Here is a 23,073-nt window from a genome sequence, read left to right as displayed (position 1 = left end):
CACTCCTCTACCAGGTATTAGCATTCACCCAGCAGAAAGTAAGCCAAAATATTAGTACATGGCTCAAGCTTTATCTAGACAGATGCCCAACGATTTTGGAAAGAATTGTCCCCTACTAGGTTTGTGTAAGGTACAACAAAACCTCTCCAGACTACTACAATTAAAATAAAAGTAGGGTCTGCTCTAGCGTGCTGATCTACTGTTCGAGATCAGGGGGTCACAAGTTGGCCTTTGGTGAGCATGACTACCTCAACAGCAAGATCCATCACTGCAAGGCCTGCACACCTGCCTTAACTAGCTTTCAAACTATTAGTGATTCTCAGACTACAGCATGGGTACAGTGCTACAGATCACTTGAAAAAATCACCCTAAATTACATATGTTATTAATGTAGTTTTTGCCAAGGGAAAAAAAACAAAAAAACAAAAAAACCCACAGCCTTCCTCTTCTAATATCCTCTCATCTCTGGAGCTATTCCACAAAAAACTAGTTTTTTTGCTTACACAATCAGATCCACTTAGAAACTTAGGTTCTCAAACATACATTAACAAAATTCTAAACAAAACATTCGCTATATCTATAGCTACTCACTGCAGCTATTCTGTATCATCAAGGAAGACAACAAAAGATTACAATGTTCACTTTAATGAATCATCATCCCTCTTTGAATCAAAATCACACTTGTATAAAGAACTTCCTATCAGATTCCTTCTCTTCTTCCAGCTGACTATGCTACCTCGAGTCTATGACTGCTACCATTCTTTAACTCTGAGGCCTTACTGCACTGGCACCTGAGATTCACAGGCTAGTGAAAAAGATTCTGAATACACCCTGCAAAAGTATAGCATCAAATTCAAGTAATCCTAGCAATAAGTACCCACAATCAGATTAGGCAGGTATTCTGGATAATACATCGTGCTACAAGCCCTTAGCTTTAAGATCTGATTACTGCTGTTCCCAAAAATAACTAAACCTATTATTCCTGCTCTGGTGGGTATCTCAGCCAGGAAAGAGCTGCAATGCTAAAACTGAAGTGTAATCTTAAAATCTAGAGGGCGAGGAAGAAAGAGAAAAGAAAGAAAAAAAGATCAGTTGGCATTTTTAACTCCTGTCCTTAAAGCACCCATGTCTATAATGCAATTCCTCTAGAAGGCTACGTTTTATGGTATATGGATTAGTAAAGGAGTGAAAAGCCAGATTAGAATCTCAGTGTTTGTATTACAAATCACTGTTTCTGATCTTTTATTAAGTCTTAACAGGAAGCTTAAACGTATGGACACCTAAAAGAGCTTAGAGAGAGACACATTGCCCAGTCTTGGAGAGGGGGCAGAAAGGATTAATGAACCTCCTCTGTGGTATCAGTACATCTATCACATCACTCAATGTATATAAATTGCAACTCCTTGTTACACAGAAACATCAGATAATAAGATACATGTATGGGCAGGAAGAACAGAGTAATCTCTTCCTTGTAACTCATCATGATTAACCCAGTGAGTCTCCAGCACAGGGCTCTTCAATCTTCTTGTCATTCATAAAACCTGAGCTTACACACACACACACACACACACACACACACACACACACGGCAAATGATACACAAGTCAGCTGGCCAGAGAGGAAGAGCAGTGGCAGCAGTTCTTAGCTGAACAGTCCCAGCTCTCCCAGCCCTTCCTCATATGAGAGCTGCTGTAGCCCCCTAATGGTCTTAGTAGCCCTTCATTGGACTCACTCCAGTAGTTCCATGTCCCTCTTGTACTGGGCAGTCCAGCACTTGACACTACTCCAGGTGAGGCTTCACCAGGGCCAAGTAGAGCGGCAAGATCACCTCCCTCAACCTGCTGATGACACCCTTCTAATGTTCCCCAGAATACCGTTGGCCTTCATGGCCACAAGGGCACATTGCTGGCTCATAGTCAACTTGTTATCCATAAGGACTTCCAGGTCCTACTCCACAGAGCAGCTTTCCAAGAGGTCAGCACCAGGCCTGTACTAGCGCATGGGGTTATTCCTCCCTAGGTGCAAGACCCTGCATTTGCCCTTCTCCAGCTTCATGAGGTTCCTCTCTACCCATCTCTCTAGCCTGTTGATGTCCCTCTGAATGGCAGCACAGCCCTCTGGTGTATCAGCCACTCCTCCTAGTTTTGTATCATCAGTAAGGTGCTGAGGCCTTCATCCAGGTCATTGATGAGTTAGCTGAACAAGACTGGACCCAGTATTGACCGCTGGGGGACACTGCTAGCTACGGGCCACCAACCAGACCTCGCACCACTAAGCACAACCCTCTGAGCTCTCCCATTCAGACTATTTTCAATTCACCTCACTGTCTACTCAACCAGAATTTTCAAAACAAATATATAATATTTACTAAATGTTAATTTCATAAGGCTTACAACCAAAAGGAAAAGAAAAAAAAAAACTAACATATTCCAGACTAAGTAGCTTGCCAGAACACTTGCCATTTTGTAAAGCTGTGCTTTTAGCCGATATGAGTTGTATTCTGATTTTCTCTTCTCTTCCTCTCGCTTCTTCTGCACTTCTGGTAGCTGCTCATATATCCTTAATGTAAATACAAAAGGTCAAAATTAGTGACTTGGAAGAAAAATATTTATTAACTTAAGAATATCCTCTGTTTTAACTTCACATTCTGTTAAAGGATATTAGCCTACCACATCAGAGAAAAATTTAGTTGGGGACTTACAAGTGTCACACACAGAAAATACGGAATACATAACAGTTGTGACAACGGAAATTCCCACATCCCATAATGCCTTTTTCTTGCTGCAGCACCCTTCTAAAAGTAACACTTTGGACATTAAAATGACCATACAGCTGCTATGATTTCCTATGTGCAAAAGATAAAGATTCAATATCATCAGTACAGAAGAGTCCTGTTGTTTTAAAGGTATGTCGATTCTGCATAACATATCTATTCATAAGCAGTAGTACATTTGGCATAAGAATAATCTGACTCAAGTCATCCAGGAATCTTTTATGCTCAAATGTTGTCTTCTCCACTCCTGAACTATTCCCGTGCCAAACAACAAAAGATACTTTGAACTCTATAAAAGGTGAGTGGTGCTCAGTAGAGAGTTAGCACACTACTCTTCTGTTTTACATGCTATCATTTGAAGAAAGCAGCTAGCAAGGATGGCAGAGCAGGGCTCACATTGCCTTCCCCATATCTTCTAGTGCTTCCTTTAATATCATAAAGCTTTACTAATTTCATCAAGTCATTGCCAAGAACCACGCAGCTTCAAAAAGAATACAGTTCATGGGAAAGGGAAATGAACCACGCTCAAAATTCCAGCCCYAGAATATTTAAAACACAACAGATCATACTTCAACTCCATTCTTAACATACAGATTTGATACTCATCAAATAGACCAGGAAACTCTATAGGCGGCCACTTCATACTGCATTTATACAGACAATTGACATTACACCCTAAAAAATGGCAGCTGTCCTCTTTTCAGTGACCTACCTTCCTGYGTATCCCTGCTTTCCTACTCTGTCTGCAGCTGCTTTTAGAAGGCCATCTTTTCTAAAAACGTTACTGTCCGCATTACCTCTACAGAAAAGAGGAAATAGATCACATTTTGAATGTTATYTCACTACTTTTGTGCTTTGTTGGAAGTCAGCAGAGGGTGCTAGGTCTGTAAAAGTGCTACTGGGTGTTGGGGGGATACCTCAAAGATTTCAGCGTTTGTTTTACTATCATCTCACCATTCASTAAATGCTTCCACCACTCTGGGGCACCCCTTAGATAAAGATCAAGATAAATTAACTGATTCATCCCACTATAGAGATGTTTAGAGTTAGAACTGGACAATGTAGAATCGCATCTAACTTCATTCAAAATCGTTTTTATTAGCAGTAGCTAATTTGCCATKAGAATCTCCATTTTATACACTTACAGAGGAAAAGAAAAAGCTTCTGTATTCATTATAGGTGTAGATTTCAAAAGAATAGTAAAGAATAAATCACTTTTTAGCTCCAACTGAGTGTCAGAGTATGACAGCAACATAAAAAAAAGTCAGAGTGCAACTGCCTGTATCAGTCTCCATAGAAATCTTGCTGACTTTGGTATTGTGAAATCAGAGTTCATGAAAATACACGAGTTTAGATAATATCGATTATACAGTACAAATACCTGACTCAAAAATCTTTCCATTTCAGTTAAAAGATGTGGATATGCACTCTTTAGGGAATTGGTGTACATCCTATACTTCTGTCACCTGTTAATGTCCTAAAAACACTTTTAAATGCCAAATGCTATCGAAATCAAACATCCTTATTGGAGTCTCCTATCATATATAACATATTAAAGGGTTTATTTTATATATTACCTATTCCAACGTGTATTTTGTAGGATCACAGAATAACTTTGGTTGGAAAGGACCTTTGTAGGTCAGCTAGTCCAACCTCCTGCTCAAAGGAGGATTAACTTCAAAACTAGATCAGGTTGCTCAGGCCTCGTCCAGTCAACTTTTATCTCCGAGGCYAGAGACTCCACTACCTCTGCTGACCCCTGTCCAGCATTTAACCATCCTCTTTGCGAGAAACTGATTTCCCCTTCTCTAGTCAGAATTCTCCCTTGCTGTAACGTGCGACTGCTGCTACTTGTCCTTTCACCACACATCTCCACRAAGAGCTCACTTCCTGAAATCCTCCTTCCGGCAGTGAAACAGGACTGCAGATCCCTGCCTTCAGCCTTCCCAGAYCAAGCATACCCAGATCCTCCTAGCATGCCTTGTGCTCTAGCCCCCAACCATCTTCACAGCCTCCACTAGACACRTGCCAGTTTGTTGATCTCTCCCATACTGGCAGCCCAGAACAGCACGCAGGACCCAGCTGTAGCCAAGCAGAGGGAATAACCTCTTCCCTCCATCTGCCAGCTACACTCTTACTCGTGCAGCCCAGTATGTGGCTGGCCTTCAYTGCTGCAAGAGCATAYTGTCACCTCATGTTCATCTTGCTKTCCACCAGACCCTTTTCTGAAGGRCTACTCCCTGGACAGTCTCTCCTCAGCCACTGTTGATGCATGGAGTTGGTCTGTCCCAGGGAAAGACTTTGTATTTGTCACCATCAAACTTCATGGCATTCCTCTTGACCCACTCCTCAAGTCAGCAGAATTTTTTTAGGAACTATTGGCCACACTGTCATCCCTTTCACATCGCACAAATCCTTTCCTTCACTTACATTCCATGACATCAGTTTAATAAAGCACTTACGCTTATGCTGAAATCCAAATTTTACGCGTTCCTTGCCTCAGGGCACGCTCTTGGCCTTTGCTGTTGCTTTGATGTTAAATAACTGACATTACAACTGGTATTCTTTTTACAGGCTATCAGAAACAACTTCAGAAGCCCCTAACTTACTTTTTAGTATTTATGCAGTTTTCTAACTAGTAGCCCTCCAAACCACTTCCTCTCGTCTCCTCCACCACTTCAGAATCCAGTTGCAATAAATCCCATTCTTCTATTTTATCTTCACATACTCTGTCTGTAGCACAGATAAGCCAAATGTTTAATACACTGCTAAGTACACAGTGCATTTTATATACAATTACTTCAATCAAACATAAAGTAAAAGTTAATGCAAGGTAGCTTCCTTCAGTGTTAAAAGTCTCCGGATTCCTTTATGGGTAACTCTWTATATAAAAGCCACTTTCATTTGGAGAAATGGTAGCTCATTTCCAACATCAATTACCTAGTTTGTTAATGTTTAACACCATACACATGGTCTGTATTCCATCTTTCTTCTCCTTTGGGGGTTCACAACTTGGACAGTCAGCTGTAGTGTTTGGATTGCAGATACTGCAGCAAAATATGCAGGTCTAGTTACAGATTTTTTTTTAAAATAGTCTTGTTTCTATGATTTTCTTAACAGGTGCTTTCTTCCTCTGATAAAAATGCCTACATCTTACCCTGAAAAAGCTGAGTTATCTCCAATGCCCAATTCTTTACTTGCAAATATGATTCACCCACCTTTCCTGCCCATTTACTCAGGTCGCTTAACTATTTGAAGCAAAATTTTCTTAACCTTACCTTTTRGATCTTTGAATCATTTCACTCTTTGGAATTGTTCTTCTCTTTTGTCTAATCAGATAGCCTAAATGCAAAGTTTTGAGATAAGAAAACAGTGAACAAATTATTTCTCACAAATAATACTACTGCAACAATCACACTCCTTTGTAAGTTATGGATTCTTAYAGACAGTAATGGTAAATAATTGTCATTTTATTAGAAATATATACACYCTTAAGCATAATGAAGAAATCCATTAATTTCTATAGAATATAAAACAGTATAACCATGAAGTACCTCTTTCAGACAGYATGCAACTTGCATTTCTATAGCCCTTTTTTTTCTCAGGAGGATTAAATAGGTGTTCTCGTTCACACTGCAATACACTCTGCATCCGTCTTTCCTCCATTACAAGTTTCAGATGCTTTACACGCTCTCCAGAGCGGGAGATGAAATCAGGGCGATGCAATGCAAGGGCCTCCTAAGACAAGATGACACAAAACAAAGTTTAAAATGGCCAAAATTTCCCTTTAGGGCTGGAAGAGATTCATCAAAATATCTAACACTACTATCAAAGCATGGTGGGGGGAGGGAAGAGGAAAAGACGACTTCAAAGTAGTAYTCAGTATAAAATACAAAATCTTGCATCCTTAAGGCTGGGTAGATGCTCAGGGATCTTAACATCAAAGTACTTGTCAACAATCTGAAAACTAATTGAGAAGAAAAAATAATTAGCTAAAATAATTAGCAAAAGGGACAACYTCTCCTCAGAAAAGCACAGTAATGTTTAAACAAAGCTTGGCACAAAGGATAAAAGGTGCTGTAATACAATACCATCTCCTTCACTATAAAGCAGTGGCCATGTCAGTACTGGAGCTTCAGCTGCAGCAGAAGTCAAATTTTGAAAGCAATCTCCTGATAWGCCCACTTGCAATACTTCGGTTCCCATCACAGGGACATCTCTGAGCATATGAGCAGATACAATCGAACTTAAAGAAAGTCCAGAAGTGCACCTAATGCACTCCAAGACATTAAAAGGGATTCAGTTCACTGAACAGACTGGAGCTCCAGAACTCCAAAACATACAGCATGGATATCTGGTACTCATCACCAACAGCTTTGCTCTACAGAACAATTCCTGTTGTGTTACACTATGCTAACTTAGATTTCACTTGCTGTAGGTCTCTTTCAAAAGTACTTCTGTACACTGCGTTTGTATTTTTCCACCAGTACTTGGAGTGAGCACACCTAAGCTGGTCTGCAATAAGTGAGTGAGGGTACCACATACACACACGCAGTTTGCGCTATATGAATTAAATCCCATTTTATCACACACTATTTATTTCATTCAGGAATATTCCTGCAAGGAAGCAAGTATAACTTGAACCCACCTCAGCTGCATTCTCTCTAGTTCTTAAAGCCATTAAGTCCTAAAATACTAGATCAAATCCTATATATTATCATACTATAGCCAGGTGACCACAAGCAAGCAGGACTGACAGCTGTTTTGTTTCCTTTTAAACAGGAGTGGTCTCTATCTTGTTGATTTCTTATGACAAAGGTAAAATAATAAAAAAGGATCAAAAATTGTTTCCACAAGATTCAGCATTATTCCAAAACTCACAGTGACAACCCAGTAGCCTTACAGCACACTTTGCCCTTACCTGTAGCGTCAGCTTCACAAATGGCCGTGGGGATTTGTTTTCAGCATCTCTTTCCGCAACCACTGCTTGAACCAAGCTGCTAAGCTGCTGCTCTTGCCCATTCTTCTCTCGGAGAGGCTCCCTCCAGGGCTTTGTGCTGGTCAGTGGTTCAAACCAAGATGGACCAGGACCAGAAAAGGAATTGGAACAGTTTTCTTTCTTAGATTCAGATTTCAAATCCTCTGCTGGAACAAGCCAAGAAATTCCTGTTAAAGACATCACAGAAGAAAACGAAGATTCATAGACAATACGCTTCCCATTTTCCATCCCCATCTATGTTCCTTCATGCTCAAGATCTTGGCTGAATATAATGCTTAACACTGTAAAAAAGACTCACTTCAGTAGTTTCACGAATTCCGGTGGGATTCTGTATCAGACACTTGGCAATTTCAAAAGATTCCCTTTGCCAAGTGTCAGAAAACCAGTAAGTCTTTACCAAAAAAGACAATTGGAAAGGCACAAAATGGCTTAGTTTGCAAATTTATCTCTTTATAGAAAGAATAGTTATTTATCAGCAATAACATATTTAAGAAATTTTTGTGATGTCCTAAACTGCAACTCTGTATAGATATTTTTGAAGGGCAAATGCTTTACATTTTCCAAGTGTTTAATATGTATACAAAAATCAGATTATTCAGTTTACATACATAATGGGATTTGAATACGTCGCCCTGTACTCTAAATAGAGATATTCTATATTTTCTAAATTAGACTAGTATGAGAGAGAATGATTTGTCCCTACAATAATGATGACTAAGGAAAACATTTAATTAGTGACATTTGGGGGGTAAAAAAAAAAAAAAAAAAACACCTCACTTGACAAAGTGCTTTTGTTTAAAATTAACTGATTAAAAACAAGTAAAAACTGACAACACAAGTAACAGCGATTACTTTGTGTTCTAGCCAACTTTGATCATGTATTTTGCTGGTTGCTGTTGAGATATACAACTTTTCCAGTCTATAGGTGAAGCACATTTTGGACTAACCTTGTGGCAAATGCAGCCTGCTCCTTTTCATCTTTTTCTCCATGAGAAGATTGCCCAGCTGTCCCTTCTGTTTACCCTTGCTTCCCGGTACCTGATGATCTGTGACCGTTCCATCTGACTCTCCGAAAACATCCTCGACACAATGCCAGGGTTCCCGTGGCCGTAGATTTGGCTGGCTAGACCTTGGAGTTGGAAAAGTCACACCAACATCTCGAGTGTTTTTTTTAGTTGCGCTGTTCACAATCTCCAAGTCTCCTGCAATTCAGAATAAAATCGTTACATCTTATTCTAGAGCACTTGTGAAAGTATATTACAACAAATAAAAAAATCCTTCTTCACATTTTTAATCAAAAGGCAAAAGCCCACTGCCATAGTTCTTTATCTCCGATCTTGTTTAGTGTTAAACCAGTGCTTTTTACCTTAGGAGATCTGACAAAAATAAAGCATTCCTTGGAAGTACTTCAACATCAGCATGAGTGACACAAATAATGCAAATGACGACCTTTAATTTTTACTTCACATTTGAAGAATGTCTTTCAAGGATGGGATACAGATTTTTTTAATATTTCCACTTCAAATTCAACACAAGTTTACAAGACACAAGATAGATCCTATAGGATAAGCTGAATAAAACTGAATGGATGTCAGCCTTGTCCCATTCCCCCGAAATAAAAAACATATGGGGTGGAGAAGAAGATATCAAACTTGAATCAAGTGCCCCCCTTGCTAGGAATCTAAGCAGAAGTCTGAAAAGCCAAATTCTGACCTGCTCCTGGAAGACAATAGCAGCTCTGCCATTGCATGGCTGCCAGTGTACAGCTGTACAATTTCAATTATAGGCCTTACTGGGTAGATTGACAGGTCCAGAAACCCTCGTACAAGACTTGACTTTATTTCCAAAACACTAGTTTGTCCAGGGCACCAAAAATATTCAATAGAAACATAAAATGGAAGGTGTTAACTAATATTCAAAAGAACCATAATGTGATTTTGAAAGCAAGTCATGAAAATACTTCTCTCATGCAACTCACTCTCACATGGTATCAATAACTCATTACTGTGAATAAAATACTGACGAATAAAATGAGACTGTTACACAACACTACGATGGGAACTTGACAGGTAAATGAAGAAACTGAGAAATTGAAAATTGCCACCAGAAGAAAAAGACTGAATGCAGGACTGCACTGGTAAAGGATCGGCTCATGTCTTAAGTAGACATTCAAAATATTTAATTAATACATTCATTCAACATTCAAAATATTTCCAAGAAGAATTTAAAAAAAGAGTATAAAACTCTGTGATCACAGGCTAGCTTTCTGAAAATACAAAATGCCTACAAAATATATTATTTGAGTAACAGATAAATATCTGGCATAGAAAACAATACATATAAAATAAAATAAAATACAGTGAATCCACCTTTCCCACTGCAGCAGATTAGAAGTCTAGGTTAACAAAACTTACAAGTGAGTGAGAAAACTGGCTAGTATTCCAGAAGACAAGGAAAGAAGAGGCAATGGCTCATCCAAATACAGCATAACATTACTGTAAAAATGGTCTGGAAGTGAATTAGAAGAACACTAAATATACTTACTCATCACCAGAAATATACAACAGACTTTGGAGAAACGTTTCCAAAGAGATCAAAGGCAGAAGTAAATACACATAAGTCAGGTCTGGAACACAAAAACTCACCTGCTTGGATAGCTTTGTTTAACATCCGTATCCGTCGCTTGTTACTAAGAGCACAGCTTGGCCCCCAAGAACCGCTGCTAGTAGAAGCCAGATCTGGTGAAAGAGAAGCTGCCTTCTAGAAAAAACACGCAAAAGAACAGAAATTCCTGAAAACGTAACCAAAATGCACAAAAAGTGGGTTTCAAACAGCAAGATCTTCATTCCTTACTTGCAGTACTTTGATTCTAACAATTACCCAGGTATTTAGCACAGGCTGATTCAGTATTTCTTACTGACATTCCACAAAACAGCCAGCTTTGACTTTGTACCCTCACGCGCTAACTCACTTTCAGCACCCAATCCTAGTAAGAAGAGCACGTGGTTTCCGTAGAGAAGAGCTACCCTGCGATCAGATTTTGTGAGCTGCTGAGCACCCTCCACAGTTCATGGGACAGCACGGACTGTCAAGACAGGCTCTTACAAAAACCCACTGCTGTAGCAAGATCGTTTGTTGGCTGCACTTTTGTGAAAGACTGCAAAGTTTAAAACACCTCTGCTTTTAGAAGGAGAACAAACATCTAAACTAAATCCAGTAGTTCTAAATCCAGTATTGCTACCCTCTCAAATCAAAAGCATCTAAAAGGCTGCTGGGCTATGGGAGGGAGGGACTGACTGGAAGGACCAACGTGCTGCTTTGTTAGCACACCATGAACTTGAGCTCTGAATCAGCAGCACGAAAAACCAAGTCCTTTCAAAACACGACAAGTTCTCGCACTCTTTGMGATCCCCACTACACAAAGTTCACTAGATAGATAAAATTAAACTCAGCAATTAGAAATAGCAGTCACACGGTAAGAGCATGGCTTAGGCAAAATAAAGAGTTTCCCATCTCCACCATTCATAGAAATGTAAGTTCCAGTTGCAGAGTAGACAGCGTGACTTCGGTAAATTAAACGTTATGAGATATAATAACTTTATAGCCATTTAAAACATAATATATTCTCTCTGCAAGTGTAACGCATCTAGTCCACAAGCTTTGCTTTCTGGTACAGAGAGGGTTAGCGCTCTATGAACAGCAACTAACTGCCAGCGCTTCCCCAGGCTTCGAATCAGTGCCACGCACTGTGGCAGAGACCAATTTCTGCGATGCTGCAGAATTTCATTTTTAATTATGAAACAGATTTCCGCCCCCCCCATCATAGCAATTAGTATCCTATTAGTAACTCATAAAGCAAGTAATGATGGAAATGCACAGCGGCTTTTTTTATTACCTTTTTATTGAACCTCCGCTATTACCACTTCAATGAGGAACAATTTCATTTCAACATTAAAGAAAGGTAATTTTACTCTCAAACATACTGCCATTAACTGTTTTTCATTTCTATAAAACTATTGCAGCTCTGGTACAGTGCATGAGATGGATGTAATAAACATGTAGCTCCTACCAGACGAGAAGAGCAAATTTGAATATATGCACTCAGGAAAAGGGAATACTGAAGAAAAAGCAAGGAAAAAAAAAACAGATAACCCATTTACATGCACATGCATATCAGCAGTCAAACAGAAATAAATATAAGCAGCCACTCGGTACTGAATATTGACAGCATATTTCTATTTGGACTAGAATATTCAGTGCAATGCTTTCACAGCCCTTCAGTAGTTAAATAGCACAACCTTTAGCTTTGTACCTGCTACCAGATGGCAGTGAGAAGAGTGCTTTAGAAATAACAAACTGGAATAGATTAAAAACTCTTCTGGGATGGGTCCAGCACCTATAAATAAAAGCTGTAATCAAGTTTTCTGGAAGCAGAGCTGACAATAGGCTCTCATTAAAAATCGAGCTACAAAATGCAACAGTCTYGTAACTTCAGCAGCCTGAAGGATTTGTGCAGTATTTTCTCTAGCAGTAGGGCTCCTACTATAAATAAATCTGTCTTTGAACCACAGATATTTGCAAATAAAGAAAAACATCTGGATTTCTGTTCTCCTAAGCATCACAGAAATTATCAATGTTTTGATTTTAAAATGAAGCCTGTCATTTTTGCCACTAACTTTTTCCCATCCTTATTTGAGGTAGATCATGTCTCTTAACATGTTTAAAAAACAAACAAACCAAAACAAAACACATCAGATAAGTACTATTTTCTAAAAGCCATACAGGTTCAAAGCAACATCTGGAATATGGAATAGTAAATTTTTTTCTAGTGTAGGAAATACTGGAAACTGCTGTCTCATAGGTGACTTTAAAAGGCAAAACAACAAGAGGTTGCTTCTCCAAGGCCTAGGTGGACATCGCAAGGTTAGTAGTGAGAACTGAAAAAAGGAATAAAATAATCTTCTAAATAACGTCATATTTAGAGGGTCACTGTTCTGATTAATTGTACTGATGTTGTAGGCAAAGTGCATGACAATTTTATTTCAACATAAATAAACACTGAATTTTAGTTGTTTCTATAAAAAACTGACTTGTTTCAGAGAAATATGAACATCCATTAGTAATGATGACACAATCACTTCTGGTAAAAATACCAAAACTTTGTAACTTATTACAAGTCTCAAATCCATGCTAATGTCCCTTTTCAGGAAATTAATTTTCATTTACCACCACTGTCTCCAGGATTGCTAGAAAATAGAACCTTTTGAATAATCAGAAATCAGACACAGTAAGCTCTTGCTTCCTAAGACCACCTCCCAGACAGACAAAGAGGAACAAAAGACAAATATAAACAAAAGGAAAGGAAGCAGAGTTGACGATGTGATAGATTTTGATCTTTTGATCTTCTCCTTACCACAGAATCGGTAAGGTTGGAAGGGACCTCTGGAGATCATCTAGTGCAACTCCCCTGCTCAAGCAGGGTCACCCACAGCATGTTAGACAGGGTTGCAYCTGGGCRGGYTTTGAATATCTCCAGAGAAGGAGACTCCACAACCTCTCTGGGCAACCTGGTCCAGTGCTAACCTGTTCCTTATACCTAGAAGGGCAAAGAGCCTGGTTTGCTTTTGAGCTACTTGAATCAAAGACACAAGCCTACCATATAAACAACATTCTCTTGGAAATATTAATCATTCTCCAAATAACAAACTCTCCTGTATACAACTTAAGAGTATCCATAAAAGATTAGCTGAAGTTGTCTCCCGGTCTAATTGGTCATATACCTGGATCTCTTTCCTTTTCCTGTGTCTCTCAGGAGCCACCTTAGGGTATTCCACATCCATTGCTTTGCTGCTCCACTTGTCCCACTTTTCAGAGCGATTTTTCTGCTGATTGATGGTACAATAGAGTTGGGAAAGCCTTGGTGACACACGCACTCTTTCATGCCCAAAAGCCCTGATCAGCCTGGCAGTGTCAATGGTGGAAATGGAACTGCTCACCTCAGCCTGAGTAGCAGTTTCCATTTCTGTTTGGGTCACCACATCAGATTCAGAGGTGACAGAACTGATCACAGTGCTGTGATCTTTACTAAGTCTTGTATCTGAGGAAACGTCACTAAGAGTTTCCAAGTACTGCTGGTGCCCCAAAATTTTATTTATGTGACAGACAGTCTTCTCTCCTGCCCTATTTTTCCTGAACTCAGCAAAGCTATTTTTATCATGGTTGATAAGTGGTCTTTCTTCACCATATGCTGCATTAGGCTCTAAGATACTTTCACATGTGTTTTTTTCCTGACACCATATTTTCTGCTTTCTTCCCTTAATTTGGTCTTCAGAAACATTCTTCTCAGTTTTTTTAGGTATCAGTGTATACTTAATGGGATTCTGAAGGACTCTAGCCAACCGATCAAGGCGTTCAATAAGGGATAGTTCATCATTACTCCTAAAATCATGGTGCTGGTGTCTCTTCTGGCGCTCCAAAAACTTAGTCCAGAGCTCATCTAAGCTATCAGTGGAATGGGTTCTCTGTTTCACTGGCAGGTCTGTCTCCAAACTCTCATTAAAGCGAGTCATTTGGCTGCATGGTAAGTGATAATTTCTAGCCTCTTTCTGTTCTGCTTCTCTTYTGCTACATTGAAATAGCTTCTTCCCTGAAGTTCCATTCTCCATAGATGTACTAATTCTTATATCCTCATTCTTGCTGTAATCTGCTTCTGCAGTTAGTGGAAAGAATTCACTTTCACCATTCTTCCTATGATGAGCAGAGAAAACACGTTGATCATGATCTGCATATTTCCAGTTCTGGAAGAAAGCATTTGAGGAAGGTCTAGCACGTCCAGTATCAGAATACTCCTCTGAGAGCTCGCTGTCATACATAGGCATTGGAGGATGAAGGTAGAACTGTGCTGATTTGAAGGTGGAATGAGTGGCTTTTACAGATTTCAAATCATTTGTGCATTCTAGAAAATGGAAATAAAAAAAAAAATACTGTTCTGTTCCCTTACATACAAGCAAGTAGCAAACAGCAAATCTTAAACAGGGCAATATTCACCCTAAGACTCCCCAGCCATTCAAAGAGATTAAAAACAGGAATCATTTTCCCCTTTCCAAAAATGCAATTATCTTTGGAATAAAGTATCGGTGCTATTAACAGTGCATGAATAATATTTTCTATCACTTGCCACAAGCAATCCAAGAGAATATTTTACCCTACCAAATCTACAGATATGCTGTATGTAATTACTTAAGCTAGAATTTGGAATGGGTCTTTATTTCTATTTATGGAAAGTCAGTGACAGGCAGTCACACTCCATTTACCTCTCTTCAGATAAATGTCCTGGRAGTACCAATGCCCCTTAGCACTACACCAGAACATTACTTCCTAACTAACTCAGAAGAGGACTACAGATGTAAGACAACCARTACCACTTCCTGCACAATTCCTAGAAGGATCTCTGATAGCATCTTGATGGCAAGATCCAACCCTGCTTCACTTTTAGCATCAGATAAAACAGCTTAGTTGAAAGTAGCAATGAAATCCTTCCAGAAAATGCTACTATCTGAAACTAAAAAGGATGATACATAGAAACCTAATTACACATTCATTTGTAATAGGCATGTGTTAAGTACAAAGGTAGCATGTGCTAGCAGCATACTCTGAAATCATTTTACAAATCATTTGCAATATGCGGCACATGTTTCATGTTACGTTCTTTGTATAATGGACTTAATTGTATAAGGATCCATAAATGCTCAAAGCAGAATTATAGCCGTTAGTACCGGAAAGACTTCCCAAGTCCCTACGCTTATTGCAAGCTATCCTTATCCTATGCCATTTTACCCAATAGGTAGTTTAAAGATACAATGTAAGATAATAATAGCATTAATCTAAATTAAAAAGTGAATACAAAATGGTATAGTCCATTTACTAATGGTAACAACAGCTAAGTAATGGGGAGCTGTCAGGAAATGCAAATCAAACTCTATTAAAGGCAGGGATCACATTCAAATCATTTTCCTCTAGCTTTGCAACATCCCCTCTTTTTTTTTTTCTTTCAAAACAGCCTTCTCTTGTTTCACTCTGAGAATGTGATCTATGGATGAAGACGGAACTAGAAATCACGTCTTTTTTCTGAGATAGCTTTTACCAAAGGGTGATGAGCAAGTTTCACAACATCACCTCTCCCTACCCCACTGAGGAAAATGCCTCCCTCCCTCCCTCTTCAAAAATCACAGGTCAAGTTACTATTTATAAAACCCTCAAATTCCCTATGGGAAAATATGATGCAAGATAAGCACAAGAAGGGTTACTATAAAATTGTGTCAATTGATTCCGTTAACACTGCTTCATAAAACTTACCTTTAATTTGTCATAGGTTTTCCTTATATTTTATGCATATCTTCCTTTCCCCTTCTCAACTGGGGCACGTCAGTGTCATGTCAGAATTATGAATAGCACCTCCAGTTTCAGAGTTAATTAAACTAGGTCTGGAGGAATTTGTCTTTGCATACAAGGTCAATGTTTATACACCCATGTAAGAAGATTCCTCCACATCCTTCTGACTAATGACATTGGGTTTGAGAACGATATGCAGAATTTTTGCTATTTTTGTATTTTAATAAAATTATCAACAAAATAGAAGAAATGCAAACAGGAAAAAATAAGCTTCTATAAAGAAACATTTTAAAAAAATACATAACTTGCATAATTTAAGCCTCYAGACAAGCTCTGTGGGTAGAGGCAATCTTTTATTAGACCAGCTAAAAATATAGTTGGAGAAGTCAGTGAAGATTTTAGACATCCAAGCCTGGTCTTTCTTCAGAGAGTTTTTTTTAACCTTCTAACTATACTGGTTGGTCTAACAAAAGATTATCTCTACTTAAAAGTCCTGCCTTCCCTGATTTTAGACCAGTATAGCTACAGAGGGACACAATTAGATAATTTTGTATCAACACTTGTGTTCCTGCTGCATTTTTATCAGGGGATTCAGACAGACAGGTATCTATCAATCTCTACTCCAACATGGTATTTTGTTTCTTATCACAGATTCTTGTTTTGAAAGCTCATTTTTATACATGTACTTTCTTCAGCTCAACCATCATGACACAAGCATTCTGATTTGCTTACCCACAGCAAATGAAGAAAAGCATTTTTTTCGTCTTTTTCTTCTTGTTTCTGTATCCTTGCATTTTATAAATGTTCACAGAGAATTATTTTTTCTATTAGAAAAACTATGTTAAGACAACATTGTCTTTACTGTTGCACTAACTGACCACTGATTCCCCTGAACACTTATCGAAAAAGTAAAACAAGAAGTAATATAAAGTTCAATCTATCTTATGCAATCAAACATTTTAAATTATCATTTGGGAGTATCAGAAATATAATCTCCATTCTGAAGAGAAAAGCTTCAAAGAATAATTCTTCACTTTAGAAGGGGTTAAGTCATCAAAAGGTGTCTCTATGGATACATCAGCTCAGTTCTATGAAGTGACCTTACCCCAAGCATCTTGAGCTGTTTGCTTAAAAAGGACAACAATAATCATATTGAAGTACTCCACAAAAATCCATTTCATTAAGTATCTTCATACAACAAGTTTATGTGATGTTAAGAAAAATAAATGGGATCCAGAGAAACTACTTATGTGAYTGCCTGTAAGAGAATGGGAACTCTCTAACTCGGAATCCATTATGCTGTTCATATCTTTCTGGTCCCATCCCTCATTAACAGCCATAATTATATTACCTCCAAGCAGTTTGCTCACTCTTTATTTAATATAGCACATACTTCAAAATACTGTACAGTGCTATAARCATCCTTCTAGATGCAGTTATTAATTCCACATGGGAGATGGCAACAACTCAGCAGTTTCCTACTTAGTTTCCTCCTCCTGCCCAGGAACAAAGAGATGCAATTCTCACCAACCCTAACAAAAATCCTTGTTCCTGCTCAGTATAGAGGAAGTTTATCAGCCACTCAGAAGTGCAGAGTGAGGTTTAAGAGTGTCCATCAGCAACAGTTAATGATTTTGGCATGGTGTGGCTAAAACTATCTCAGTAAGAGACAGCAGACTCAGGTAAAGAGTTTCAGTAAGAAATGAACAGACTCAGGTAAAATATCAACATTACAGAGATACCTTACACTGATACATTGCATCACAAGGTATCTGTGGGCAACAACACAAACCCTATCAAATAAATGCAGCCATCCCACCTACCTTCATTTATCATGAGATTTCTGTTGTTTTATATATTTGCATCATTTTCAAAACTTAAAGATGACCTTGCACTTCACAAACTTAATACTGAGTGCCTTAAAACATCCTACAAAGGCTCTGTTAAGTGCCAGGGCCCTTAGAATGCTAGCAAGTACTCACGCCTAGCATTTTAGGATTGGGGGGGGAAGAGAAGAGGGGAAGAGAGAACAATAAGAGTTAGATTTATCACCCTGAGGCAGAGTATCAGCAACATTATGAGACTAAGTCACCGATCCTGCAATCTAGTTCCTCTGCTCTATCTTCTTTCAGGCATATGAAAACGCACATAAAACTGAACACACACTTTAACTACCTGGGGCTACCTCTACTGGTATCATTTTCTCGTCAGTCCAGGCTAGCTTGGGCTTCACCCTCTTACTATAGATTCCTTCTTTTTGCTTAGTTGCTGTACTGTCTGGAGGATTATCATCCGTTAAGCCAAGTACATCTGCTGGAAACCTTGGAGGAATAGCATCATTTGATCCTGCAGAAAAAGAAAGCAATAGTTACAAGTAAAAAGAGGAAGCAGGAAAGATAGATACACACACAAATTGCACAAAGACAATACCAGAAATGAAGCTTAATATTCAACTATTAGTAGCAATACATTCGCCAACCAACAGTCACAATGACTAGTGAGAAATTCTAATGACTAACAGCAAGAAATACGATTTTTACCTTTTCTACTAATGAGCAGAGAAGACAACAATAAAATTAGCACTAGACAAATCAACTAGGGAGTCAGACACAGAACTTTGAAAGTCCAGACTCCCTTCCACTCACATTAAAACTCCAGACATTTTCACCGAGTGATGTAAATAGCTATTTTCTAAACTCAGAATAGCAATGGAGAAAACTGGAAGAGTAGAGTAGACCTGATTAACCCCTAAACAAGAATTCTAGACAATAATGGTAGAGCTCCCTTAGCATTATCTCTCTTGTCTCCTAATGGTTAGAAACCTGAAATGATATCTAACTGATATCAACACCACCTGGTTACATTCAGTGGACTTAACTCAATTTCTTTCAGCTACTGAACTAAGAATCCTAGCCACAGCAGGGAGTTTAAAAATTAAATTTTTTAGTTCTGCTGTGTATTTTCTAGAACCTTGAGCTGCCTCATCCATATAACATATCTTTACATTTAGCACCATAGTTCCTGCAAAATGTCACAGATACATCATCACATCCGTATGTCTCATTTTAACTGTATTAAAACAGATAGACTGGAAAAAGTAACGAGCACAGACACATAAATAATTACAAGCACAATCTGTGGCAAGAACAACTAACCTGTGCACTTCCTGTCACACTCTCATCAACCTACACCCCTGGGGCACATTTGTCAGGATCATGAGTTTTATCTACAAATAACTGTGGATGTCAAAAAGCTCTGATCAAAAACAACTTGAAAATGAAGCCTATAATGCTTAAGCAACATATTCTTTACATATAGAGAAAGAACTAAAAAATAAGAGGTAAAAGTGAAAGAATCACAGATCATCTTTTCCTCCACTTAATAAGAAAAGCTTTTTATTAGGGAACGAGGGGAGCTTAATGTGCATTTGAAACCACAGTTATGAATGATATTGTTTAAAGAAAGCAACTTGCAGTACTAAGAAAGTTATTATCTGAAATTCACATTACATTATGCAAATGCTTCAGAATACACACTTACCAAATAAAAAAGAAAAAGCAAGAACATGGTAGAAAGTAATAGCAAGTAGGGAACTGAAGGGAAGGAGAACTGGCAGGGATATGAAAGAGTCCAAATGGAATAGTAATTCCCAGTGAAAAAGTAAAGAATTATCAATCTACAAGACATTCTGAGCCTCGCTTTTTTTCTCACTGTCAACAAAATGAGGTACCAAACTCACCTTCACCAAAGAAAGATCCATAGATCTTTATGTTATAAAGTGGTGTGAACATCAGTGTACTTAATCTAAACTGGTAGGACAGAACAGCTCTGAGCTCAGCTGAGAAAATTCTGGATATAAAATGCATGTATTTAGATATCATTCTGTATTCAAAGATCTAAGTACCTGAGTGCGAGCTCTCAACAGCCACTTCTGATGCAACTGGAGATGTTTTGGATCCTGCCTTTGGATAAGGAACATAATACATCTCAGTACTTCCAGAAGGTTTATATGGCAGCAATAACGGCTGACCTGCAGGAATGGAAGGCAAAGCAATTAAGGGAAATAAGGCTCTAATCCTTTAATGCAACAGAAGATAAAGGTAGTAGATCAAGACCCAAGGAGACTGCAGATGATGTTCTCTGGGGTAAACCTAGAGAAATACAATTTAATTTTCCTACAGAATATACTAATTAATAATTATCTAATGAACACTCCCCTATTTATTAGAAGGTTTACCAATCAGCTAAAAATCATACCTATAATCTATAATTTTCAAAGATCARTATCAGATTTGTAATTAAGGTGACATGCACTAATTTTAAAAATTTAGTTCGCATACCCACACAGCTGACCCACATTTAATGAAATCACTTTAAATTATCATGAACTTCTGTCTCTCAAGTTAATAAATACAGTGTGCTGTTATGCCAGAACAGCAGTGGATTTTCTGTTTCCACAGGACAAAAGGACCAGAAAGTTAGCTGGCTTCTAATAGCAAAGACAACAGGTCATCAGGTAGATGAAGTTATCTTCACACTCCAGTGCAATGAAAGAATGTTCTCTCAATTCATACCGTTTTAAATACTTTCATACTATTTTAAATACCTCTAAAAAAGATCAGCATGGAACACAACTGTGTGGCAGGTGCATTCCCCCAAACAACAGGATTAAGAGTCCTGTATTTTTAATTTTATTCTAGTGATAATATTGGCGTGCATATTTTCTCGTAATACTTGTGCAAACAAATTACCTTGACTACAGAACAAATGAATAATTAAATAAGTCTCTTTGTAGACTTTGTAGCCATTAACTAAATCAAATTACCTAGACATTAGGTCAGAAAAATTCTTTGGACCAGATCTGCATACAACAAATTCAGTCCCATACGAACCTAAATTGAACCACCACCTTTTGAAACAGCTCTCTACCGACAAGACTGTAAAGCCCAAGGCTTTTTTTCTATGAGCAATCTTAAGTATAAATAGGAAAATTATCTCAAGAATGTTACTCGAAAAAGAAAAAACACACCTCCAAAAACTTCCCCTCCACTCCATAAATCTCTCATAAAACAGAATAGATGGAAGACTGCATACACATAGCAGATTTTTTAATTTGCTCACCATTCTGCCTTGGAAGAGAAAAAATCCTGTTAAGGGATGAGGTGGTACAATTGGAGACTTCACGTGCTTTTTGGACAGATGATTGCTGTAGAGTATTTTCACTGTCTTGTGAATTAACATAAATTTCTGCTGAAAATGTTGTTTTTTCAGGACTTTCTGTTGTTATCTGAGTCGTAGCATCAGAAGTCATTTTCTCTTTTTTGTCAGAAACTACAGAGCTGAACTTATTCTTCAGATTACATCCCCCTAAACCCAGAACAGCGCCCTGTGATCTCTCACAGCTTTGCTGAAGCAGAGGTTTTAGCTCTTGCTCCGCTGCGCTTGGAACAGAAGAAAGCTCACGGCAGGAATCTGCTGAAGATACCAGCACTGGACAAGAGGAAGATCCTTGATCTGCTGGAATAGGGTCACTAGCTGATAATTTAGAAACAGCTTCTAATAAGATTTCTGGAGTTTTCAAAGACACTGGCTGAGTTTGAACTTCAAGCTTGTTCCCCAATCTCRTCTCATTTTCAGTATTTAAGTCACTGCACGGCTCTGAGTTATTAGATGTTGGGGAAAGAGTTATATGGACACAAGACAGTACTTTCTTAGTTGGTGATGTAGGATATACAGATGTGGTAGATAAAACCTGATTTGGAGATGAATGGCAAGACACACTGATTTGCTCTCTAGCAACCTCTTTCTGAATGAGAGAGACTTTATCAGAAGGACTTTTTTTCTCTTTTTCTAAGAAACTAGCATGATCTTCTTGCAAATCTGTTTGTACAGTTGGACCTAGACCTTCTAAATTCTCATAAAATTGTATGCATCTGGGTGAGCTGCTCTTTCCCTGATATGAGCTCACAGAATGGGGTTCATGAAGTCTATTCCTATCTTGACTAAATCTTACACCACAGTCAACCCCCATGAATCTGGCACTACGTCCATCTAATTCAGTTGCATCTYGAGGTAGAATTTCCTCAATTTTTTTTGCAGAATAGGTCTGTTCCTCATCATCACGGATGCTTACAGAATCCTGATCTGACAGAAAATCTTCTTGRTAAGACCCCATTCTGCTACTGTCAGCAGAAACATGATGAAACCTGTCTTTGTCAGCAGTAAATGTAATCTCATTAGATAGTGAACCAGYAACCACTGGACTTGAAGGAGGACAGATCTTAGACCTCTGCCAATGTTGTTTATCACGGCCCTGCTCCTCAGCACTAGCACAGCCAGTCACCAAAGGCATTATCCCATCAAGARCATCTCCAGTAAAGCTGCTGCCGAGTATCATGGAATTCAGTAGTGACTGAGAACGTTTACGGGATGAAAAGGTAATAGATGTAATTTGCTTAGCAATTTCTTCAGAAGACTTTTCCATAGACAGTTTCTTCCGAGATGGTAAATGCATTTCTGCCATTTGTGTATCAGAAGCAGCTGGAAATTCAATTACATGTGTGTCCCATTCTTTTTGCAATGGTGCATGATGTTCAATGCTGGCATCGGAATGACTAGTTGCAACTGTCTGATACTGGCTGCAAAGAGGTGTTCGAACAGTACTCAGAGATTTAAACTGTGTATTCCTCTGTAGGTCATAATCAAAGGGATCGGCCCTATATATTGACTCGGAAGGCTCCTTAGTCCTAAAGACTTGTGTAAGGCTGTCAACATGAAACTTTTTGTTGCTTGAAGCTCTGGAGTGCTCTACGTCCTGTTCCTGACTACGGTTATACTCAGAAGCAGCTTCCAAAGTGCATCCCTTTAGATCCTAAAAATGTACAGAAAAATTTTCATGGGTTATGCAGAC

The 23,073-nt window shown here is 38.5% G+C and overlaps 1 protein-coding gene across 7 annotated transcripts in view; it reads right to left on the bottom strand.

Annotated features, from left to right (window-relative positions):
• Window positions 1-23,073, bottom strand: part of ALMS1 (ALMS1 centrosome and basal body associated protein) — a 71,632-nt gene that overhangs the window by 3,376 nt on the left and 45,183 nt on the right. For 3 of the 7 annotated variants that reach the window (XM_085314629.1, XM_085314635.1, XM_085314634.1), the window contains exons 9-19: window positions 21,285-23,034; window positions 20,068-20,193; window positions 18,339-18,509; window positions 13,553-14,727; window positions 10,418-10,532; window positions 8,720-8,974; window positions 7,695-7,939; window positions 6,328-6,511; window positions 6,052-6,115; window positions 3,486-3,572; window positions 2,460-2,559 (exon numbers count right to left, since the gene is read on the bottom strand). In XM_085314629.1, coding sequence (XP_085170755.1) covers window positions 2,460-2,559; window positions 3,486-3,572; window positions 6,052-6,115; window positions 6,328-6,511; window positions 7,695-7,939; window positions 8,720-8,974; window positions 10,418-10,532; window positions 13,553-14,727; window positions 18,339-18,509; window positions 20,068-20,193; window positions 21,285-23,034 — 4,272 coding nt within the window. The remainder of the gene's footprint in view (window positions 1-2,459; window positions 2,560-3,485; window positions 3,573-6,051; window positions 6,116-6,327; window positions 6,512-7,694; window positions 7,940-8,719; window positions 8,975-10,417; window positions 10,533-13,552; window positions 14,728-18,338; window positions 18,510-20,067; window positions 20,194-21,284; window positions 23,035-23,073) is intronic. The other 4 variants (XM_085314632.1, XM_085314633.1, XM_085314630.1 and 1 more) reach the window with 4 other exon arrangements.

The sequence above is a fragment of the Rhea americana genome, unplaced genomic scaffold, assembly GCF_003343005.1.
Source record: "Rhea americana isolate MKP2758 unplaced genomic scaffold, rheAme1 scaffold_41, whole genome shotgun sequence".
Lineage (NCBI taxonomy): Eukaryota > Metazoa > Chordata > Aves > Rheiformes > Rheidae > Rhea > Rhea americana.
The sequence above is the reverse complement of the archived record's forward strand: the minus strand, read 5'-3'. Positions and strand labels throughout refer to the sequence as shown.